The sequence below is a fragment of the Helicoverpa armigera genome, chromosome 21 (genome assembly GCF_030705265.1).
Source record: "Helicoverpa armigera isolate CAAS_96S chromosome 21, ASM3070526v1, whole genome shotgun sequence".
Classification (NCBI taxonomy): Eukaryota; Metazoa; Arthropoda; class Insecta; order Lepidoptera; family Noctuidae; genus Helicoverpa; species Helicoverpa armigera.
The window spans coordinates 4,063,791-4,072,982 of NC_087140.1; the positions used below are offsets into that span (position 1 = coordinate 4,063,791).

The 9,192-nt window shown below is 33.0% G+C and overlaps 1 protein-coding gene across 1 annotated transcript; it reads right to left on the minus strand.

Moving 5' to 3' along the window:
- Positions 1-1,118: 1,118 nt before the first annotated feature.
- LOC110374301 (odorant receptor 4) lies at positions 1,119-5,404 on the minus strand. Its single transcript, XM_021331961.3, has 5 exons — positions 4,683-5,404; positions 3,958-4,057; positions 3,425-3,532; positions 2,832-2,987; positions 1,119-1,172 (listed from the first exon to the last, which is right to left on the minus strand). The coding sequence occupies exons 1-5, from the start codon at positions 5,402-5,404 to the stop codon at positions 1,119-1,121; spliced, it is 1,140 nt and encodes a 379-aa protein (XP_021187636.3).
- Positions 5,405-9,192: the final 3,788 nt, after the last annotated feature.

The window sequence follows — 9,192 nt, forward strand, 5'->3', positions numbered from 1 at the left end:
CTACTATAAAGACGAAGGTTTGTTTGTCACAGAGTGGAAAGTATCAGTTACACAATAATTTTAGGTTTTTATTTTTGTAGCAGTAACATTTTCTAGCTAAAACTTCAAAATACAAATATGCTTCAAGAGAAATCTTTTATTTTCGAGTATTTATTTGATACAATACTTGTAATATAGAATACCTATCTTATGATTACGCTAAACAGTTGAGTATGAGTTCTTAGGTTCGATTCCCGGCTAAACACAGAGTGTAGCATATTGAATAATGTCAATCATGTCATTTCAAACAACACAAACAACCAAAGAAAAAGATTTTAATTAGGTAGGTACAAGTTTTTATTGGTGATTCTATATTTAAAATTAATGAATGGCAACATTTGCTTTAAAAGCCCTTAAAGTAACTGACCAACTGCCAATCCTACTCTACAGCAACTTTCCTTTATTCCCCTTAAATGACACATAAACAAACACTTTTGTCAAATGTTTTCCCCGCAATAAGCCCATAACCAGAGTTCATTGACCTTAAGTCTGTAACTGATGGCAACACATTCACAAAATGGATGATTTTTCTTTTTTATTATATTAGAAATATTTATTTTACACATACATACATTTACGGTAATGTTGTTTTGTTTGATAAATTATATTATTGAAGTAAGGTTGCAATTTGTAAATTGTGCATCGGTTTGTATTGGCTGGAGTTCGTTGACCTGAGATTATTAAATTATTTTGCTTCACGTAAATAAATAACATGTTTAATCTAGTGTATGGAAAAATGGCTTTTACGTAGGTATTTGTTTTCTTTGACACTTGATAAAACTAAATTCCATAATTTCCGCAATAACTGATGTAAAAATTACAGGATGAAACATGAGAAATTAAAGAAAAATTATTTTTACTCTTATTGCTAACTTTATTAACAGTTCTAAAAATAATAGTCTTTACTATACAAGGCAACAAAACACAAACCTAATTACTTTTTCAAATCAGAATCTACCCTTAAAACTCACTACAAAATAATTGCGCTACAACAGTGCTTGACCTACAAATACAAAAGTGGAAATTCTTGAATAAAATACAGAAATACTAGAGAAATATTTCACTGACACAATCAGAATTTAATTGACAGCATCGTTAAGAACTGCGAAGATTGAATATCCGTTGTAAAGAGCCTGAAAAATAGAAATAAGAATAAAAAATAAAATTCGTGACTCAGAATTTAATAAAGTCCCGCTCTTTGGGTGAGGAACATTCTTATTGTGTTTTGGGGTTGCTTTTGACTTAACCGTTTTGGAAAGTTGAAGTTTAAGATATTAACATTAAAATGAAAAATGTTTTAGAAACTTATGATCATGGATTTAGGATAAACTATAGACATATTGCACCTCCAGATCTACAATTTTCAATGGTGGATATCGAATAAAGAAAACGCCTTAAAATAATTACAAATAAATAACATAAGTAGTATCATTTTCAACTTAGCTAAATACCAAGGAACAAAAGTGCATAGGGGACGAAATCAAAGCATCAAACTTTCTGTTAACCTTTCTAAAAGATGCAGTTCTTCAGAATATTAATTTAATATAATATTTAAATGAAAATAATTTATTTTAATACAGCACATTAAAAGGACTCCTCATTAGAGATAACTCGAATAGAACGCAACCGGACTCGCTGCGAGGCAATTATTTAGCAAAACGAGGATATCTCTGATTTCATGCTTTTTATATTTTCCAGCAGCGCAGAAATTAAGGCCTTCATTTCTAGAGTTTTCTTCCTGACTGTACTGCATTAAAAGAATTAATGCAGACTTTGAAAATTATAAAACCTTATGCTGAAATAAGAATCCTTTAATTTTATTGCTTCCAGTTACCCCCGGAACAAAATTATAATTAGCAATTTGTAAAGAACAAAATGAGTGCCTTATAGGTAAATTTAAGCCTGTAACTTTAAGTATAATAGACAGTTATCTACTGATTTTTCTTACATCGGCAGCAGTTAGGCGATAAACAACGCCCCGTCTGAATCATACAACTCGTATTAGGTATATGAGTAGAATATTAATGAAATTATAATTACGTATGAAATGATGTACTAGTTTATAATTTTGCCCAGGAATAAACATGAATAAATACTACATCCTCCAGTGACAAGAGAAGTTTTCTAATGTGTGTAGTTGACAGTTTTGGGTAGCCGTTGTGAATTATCTTTTTCATTGTTGGATGAACAGGATACTTTTGTAGATAAGGGTATTGTATATGAAAAACTGAAGTTCCTTTGAAGGTACAAAAGAAATATATAGGTCATTCGCGAAAAAGATGTATTTCACTATAAAGAGAACTAGGTTTTGAATTTTTCTCTTGAAAGAATAACTGAATTAGGTTCAACTTTATAGACAGTATTGGTACTTAAGGAGCATTCCTTTTTTATAAAAGTTGTATAAGTAAAGTCGTAACAAATTGATAGATTGTTCACAAAAAGTGTGCCTGAACTGCCTATTTTGATTTTAAAGAGAAGTCTAATGTCTAAGTGTGCCCTATATGCCGATAAACTCGCGCAATTCTTGTAAAGTATTTTTTATTGTTATGAAATTTCTTAATCTTCATCAGCTTAGCAAAAGTCAACTGTTGGTATAGACCTCCTTTAACGTATCTCATATCGCTCGGTCCTCAGCAGTGATCAAAACATATCGTATCTTAGATAAATTATATGTAGGCTTAAACTATTAATAATGTATTTGGTTGGCACTCATCTTATTTACACCACTACTAACCCATCATTGCTACATCTCTAGAACAAATTGGCCCCTAGGATACTCCTATAAAGCTCACCTGACTAAAGGTCTGAATGCACAACAGTGCCATACCACCAGCACTTAGCTTTAGGGGTCTTTGAGCAGCTAGGATGACGATCAACAGGTCTTTCTGCAGGTCTACTGGCCAAGAGGTCCAAGTTGACTCGTAAGCTGCTAAAGCTATGCCTTGGCTCTGTGAAATCGGAAAAGGTTCAATAACATACACCCAGCTCGCTGAAAATTCATACAACTACTGTTTGATGAACTAGCTATTAATAAGCTTGTAGAAGTGGTTTTTGGCTCTGTCGAAAAAAAGGCTATATACCTGAATAGTTCCTGGGATTAAAAAAAAACCCTTCAACACCTTAAAATACTTAAAATATAATTTTATGTACCTTAACAGATTATACGTAACACAGTTTGTTTTATACTGACATACGTGTTCTTAAGCTTAAGGTTATTTCGGAACAAAAATGGCGGATTCCTAAGAGGATTAATAATAAAAACAGGAAGGAAAAGAAGCCAACATTTTGTTACCTTTCATAAAATCTGTTCGAGTTTCAGTATTTTTGTGTGTAAGAAAAGAATTAAACCAAAAATTATGAAACCATCTATTTGTCAGGCACTTACTTGAATAATAAGCTCGTTTCCTAAGTAGCAGTAAATGTATGCATTGACTAATGCAAGCATTAAATAGGCGAGAAATGTAATAAGTAGTGTTATTTGTTGTACACCCACCTAAAACGAAATAAAATATTATTTTTATATAACGTACACATACACAAAGACACATAATTTTCATCAGTTTTTTTTACACCTAAAATAAAAACACAGTTACAATGCTTAACCCCGTTTTTACACTAGCGGATTTCCCAATCGGGTTTTCCAACTAAACGCATGGCAGCAAACCAGCAGACAAGTGACAACTACCACTAGGTACTAAATCGCTAATCGCTTGTACACTACGCTATTTTTTACTATCGTAGTTTTTTGTGCCGAAGATCCGGTTGTGCAAGCGGATTTCCCGCTCCGTTTTTCTGCGTAACAACACTCGGCTTATATGGGATCGTCCGTATAGGAGCGATAACGAACAATTGAATTATAGAAGCGATAACAAACCCTGAAGATACATACATAGTTGTCTTTAACGAAGTATTACTTACCACGGTCATCATTACTGCATTTAAGCACAATTCCACAGTTACCGCTAAGTTTTGAACCAAGAAATATTCTTTGAATATGTTTTCCATCCTTCCTGAGTATCTAAAAAAAATCATCACTATTGTTCATAGAATATCTCGCATGAAAACACATATTTTTTCTACACCTTGGCACTTATTTACTAGGTAGAGGTACAAAATTAAAGTATCAGTATTATATTTTAACTCTACTAGTGAGGAACACTCGGTACTACTTATATCGATAAAATCCTGTTCGGAAACATAGACATCGTAAATAATAACACTAGCGTTCATTTATTTGAACCGAACGTGCGTCGATTACAAATCGAGAGATTTCTGTGTGCAATATCGATAACTATTTGCTAGTATTGGAACTTAATCCCGCAATGCTATTAGCGTTTGATTGAAAACTTTTTATCAGTGCAACAATATGAAATCTTTTTATTTAAAACTGCAAATTAATTATTAGATTTTTCTTTTAACTTTTGGCACTTTAAGTGAGGGTTAAAAGGCGTCACTAATCACCACTTAGCTTATACAAGGCCGTCTTGTTGGGCGATAACTATTACCTATTCAAAAACGATATGTATTGTGTGCGCAACAGATTTATTTCTCATGTAAAATAGACTGACGAGATGAGAAAATTCGTTTTTTTTAAATACCAGCATCATCCTTCAAAGTCAAAATAAAACAGTTGAAAATCTTACCCCATCAAACGAATGTGCTTCCTAATAGCGTTCTTGAATTTCGTCCTCATTACCATTTCTGTCTCCTTTACATAAGTCAAATCCCTCAGCTCTTTCTGCAGATGTATCAACTGATCACAAAGATACATTATCATACTGCATACTAAACCTTGCATGGCAAATGCTCTGCAGAGTCCAGGAAAAACGCAAAACGCTAGAATCTCTAGTGACAGGATTTGGTTCATCAAACTCTCCATAGGATCGAATGGCAGCCACGCTTCAATCGACATTGTCCCTTCAAATAAAGCTAAAAGACTAAAGGCTCCAATCACAGCAGCGGTCACCCCAGTTATAAACATTACATAATTCGCCATCAGCTTCTTTCTTTCCTCAGTAACTTCATCGCCAGACATCTCAATCTCATCTATAAGATCTCTCAACTGATTCCTCTTGATAAAAAATATGATAGTCTTAAAGAAGAAATTGTAAACCACGAGACATTTGTCGATATTACAAAAGACGACGACCAGATCATCCTTATGTTGATACGTGCCTATACCGGCTAAAACAATGAAGGTCGTTGTAAGAAAACTTATGAAATGTTCGTACATTTTATAAAGGATTTTTTGATTTCTAGTGAGCGTTTTTTCTGGCCATAATCCGACGAAAAATAAGTATTTAAGGTTGAAAGAAAAGAAGCCATCGTCGATCAAGTAGAAGCGGTCTAGCACAGAGAGCGTCATTTTGCAAATGACCACGATCATTTGTCAATAGTAAACGTAATGGCGTGGACACAATGTTGTTGATTTTTCTTTTAGTTATGAAGAGCATGAATAATATTTTTCTACGTCTGATGAGGGAGGTACCTGATATGTAAATCTTAGATATTATCATATCATTATCATAAAACTATATGATAGTGTAATTAAAAGTTCTTTACTCTAACTTGTCATTGTTAAAGCAAAGGAACAATAAATTACGTTACGTGTTTTTAAACTTACAGTAGACATTATTATTTCATGCAGGTATATTTTATTCACATTTTATTATTGAGATATTATAGAAGATCTAAAGATTTTCATATTTCTTTCCATGTTCACAACTAAAAGCCATGTTAACATCATGTCTAACACAATGTTAAACGTTGCTTTCGTAACGATAGACATCGTATCCGAAAAATTTAAGCTACGTAAATACGTACAACCGAGAACCAACCAACTTCCCCTATGTCAATCTACAAGGAATATAACGTAACACTGTGCCCCAAAGTTTAAGCCCCATTTTGAAGTGCTAACTTCCTGAACTAAATTACACATACGGGCAAAACCGACTCCTTAAGCGACAATATTCACCAATGTGTACCAAGCATTACATCATAAGTTTGCACAAATTGTGCAAAATTGTGCAAGTTTGACTTGCAATATCTTCGATAATAGTTGCTAATTTTCTTCACTCTTTCTCTTTTATACTCGAATAATAGAACAGGATAGAGATAAGACTTAGTGAACTACTAAATGATAAATTATAGTGGGTTTATGTCATAACTAAGGAACAATTGTTAACTAGTTTGCGGGCAAAGGGCAGTTTCTTAGGAATTGTTGGTAAATTGATGTAGTTTAATAGTAATGAACAGGTTATTTCTTGCAAAGGTCACTAAAGTTTGTCACTAATGATAGGTATTTATGTTAATGGACCTCGTTTATTAGGATTAAGAAGAATACATTATTTCATTTGTTTATTCATGTTCTTTATCCTAGAGAAGTCATCTAGAATATTTTTTTTATTGTAATAATTAATATACGAGATAAATCAACAGGTTAACTAGCAATTATATTAACCATGTGCTTACAAAAGTATTTATAGAATTTTCTATGATTAATTTTAATATAATATTCTCAAATAAAATACCTGCGTCAAAGTAAGTCGTTTCTTTATAAAATTTTCATACATATGTAAAAATGTGACGCGTAAAATGTTACGGTACAATATTTTCTCTACAGAAATGGTGTTGACGTTGCGTGCACTTTGCAATATCACTTTGCTTTCGTCGGATATTTTAAGTAGGTACACTTGAAAGTATTACAAGCTGTAAGCTTATATAGCTAGTCTTTTGTTTAACGACTTTGTTGGCGCTATGAAAGAAAATAAGGAAAGAATGGAATAAGTTTTATACACTTTTACTGGAGAGTGTCATTTTGAGCTAAGCTACTATAAAGTTAAGCGTATGCTTGTTTTTTATTAGTAAATAGTATCTAATTTCTGCACGATGAAAGCACAAGATTTCTGATCTTTAAGTCTACTACCTACGTAAATAGCTTTCGGCAACGGTTGCCCCGGATTCGGTTTAAACTGATCTGCGCACCCGGATATAATTAAACTTGCATACTTCCTCTATTAGTCTATTTAACACTGAGAGAATTTTTCAAATCAGTCCAGTAGTTAGGTACTGAGATTAAACTAACAAAGTCTTCACATTAATAATTACAGTCAATAATAAATCATATATTTTTCTCAACTCATTCTTTTTTATTGCATTTAAACATAATAAAGAAATTGCAAATCTATTACGGGCCAAACTAGGTATTACTTAAGCCAAAGGCTAAGTATTGAACGTGTCGCCGCTGCCAGTCTCTTGGGTACACTCACACTTGATGGCGAAGAGGAAGAATTTATTATCACCATTATTTAACTTTATACGTTTATATTATTAGAATATATTTCTTTAGAACCTGTTTCCGGAGGGTATTAAAGAATACGAAATATCGTTTAATTTTAGACTTCACCATGTGCTATATTCCCGTAGGAACTCCTTTCTTAAATCGTGTTAGTGCGGACAAGCAAATTAACTCTTCCTTTCTCACGAGTCTTATCCATTGACGAAAACCAAAAGAAAACTGGTTATCCTAAACACGGCAGAGAATTTTCTTTTATTACATTTACATATTGGAGCAAATGTGACACTAGCTATACACTCATTAAAAAAAGTGTGTAGGTACCTATATTAAAGTTGATTCAGCTTTGCCCCCAATACAAATCCCTACATTTGGAACACAGAATCTCGAAGTCAATGTAACAATGGTTGCGGCTAAAGAAACGCATCGTCACTCTAAAAGCTTAGAGTGCTTTCCGAGCCACTTATATTGAGAATGTTGGAACAATACTACTATGTGTTCTCACTTCTTTACGGTAGATACGAGTTCGGATCGTGGTGAGTTCGATCAATGTGAGGTTCAGCTTAATATTGATGGTTTGTCGTTAACTAAACGTGTATTTTACACCATGTCTCATAAAGCACGTAAGACTGGCTCGGTCGTCATCTTAAGTACTTGTAGTTCTTTCAAAATTTAATGACAGTCTGCAACTAAATTCCTTACTAGCTTAATTAGGTACTTCATTATTCCTCCACCTTCTGCAATGTTGAGTTGTTGAGACCTTGTTGGGAGAGGAGGTGAAAGCAATGACTTCTCTATTAATGGAGATTTCCTTAGCCTATAAAGTGACAAGTAAGTAAAGACCCAATTAAATTAAAATTCATTTATTTTTCAAAATGGGGGAATTTCTCGCTTCAAACTCATCCGTAGTTCATTGCGTGAGAATGCATAGTAAGACCCCGTGAACATATGCAATTTGTCTTTTGTCGACGTATTTGTAAGTCTCTAGAGTTTTATGCACTTGCCTCATATGTTTGCAGTAAAATGCCTTAAAAGGTTGCATCGGGAAATTGCGTGCTTTTTCTCTGCAATAGTCGTGATCGACACGATTAATTTTATTGTAAGTTATTGATATATAGGTACATATTTTTACATCGCGTATAAAAATCAATTTATCGTAAACATCGACACTTCTGGGAAAGTTTCATCATATTTCATAACTTGACATCATTCTACGAAATAAGTTCATGAAATTGCAAGAAATAAGATATAGGTAGGTATACGAAAGTAGTCTTTCTATCAAAGAGTAAGTTGATTTGTTGTACCAGAAATATCCATCTAATATAGGAAAATTCTAACAGATAGATAAATATACTCACAAGTAAAATTTAAAACTAACTTCCTAAAACATTGCTGCCCAAATTCCAAAGACAAATAAAGCCAAAACATACTGGCTTTATTTGTCTTTTGTATTTTACAAGGCCTAGCAGGGATCAATAGGCACCGGTTACCATTCGAAGCTCACATAGTGTAAACATAGGGCTTAAAGCTGCACGCTTGTATAGCCAATATTGTGAAACGTCTAAACTTACTACTACTAACTTTGTGTGAAAACCGTTATGTTTAAATAACGTTGTGTGAAATTACTGCATTGGAACTAATATATTTTGTTCTAGTAATGCTGTCCATGTGATAGGTTTAAAAAATCAGAATTTAAAATGTCTATGCTTCAGATATTCTAACTTAAACATGGTTTCGCATCTCGGAAAAATTAAGTCGTTTGATAGAAACTGGTTACAATTCAATGTTTTTAGATCTTTAAAAAAACAAACCAAATCAAAATACCTTCATTTTCAGGCTACATTGGCCTATGACTATTA

Excerpts from the sequence above, each read along its gene's own strand:
- LOC110374301 (XM_021331961.3), bottom strand. The coding sequence starts at position 5,404 with ATGACGCTCTCTGTGCTAGACCGCTTCTACTTGATCGACGATGGCTTC. Across the intron at positions 2,988-3,424 it reads GAAACGAGCTTATTATTCAA|AGCCAAGGCATAGCTTTAGC; the intron begins GTAAGTGCCTGA and ends CCGATTTCACAG. Across the intron at positions 1,173-2,831 it reads GCATTCAGACCTTTAGTCAG|GCTCTTTACAACGGATATTC; the intron begins GTGAGCTTTATA and ends TCTATTTTTCAG.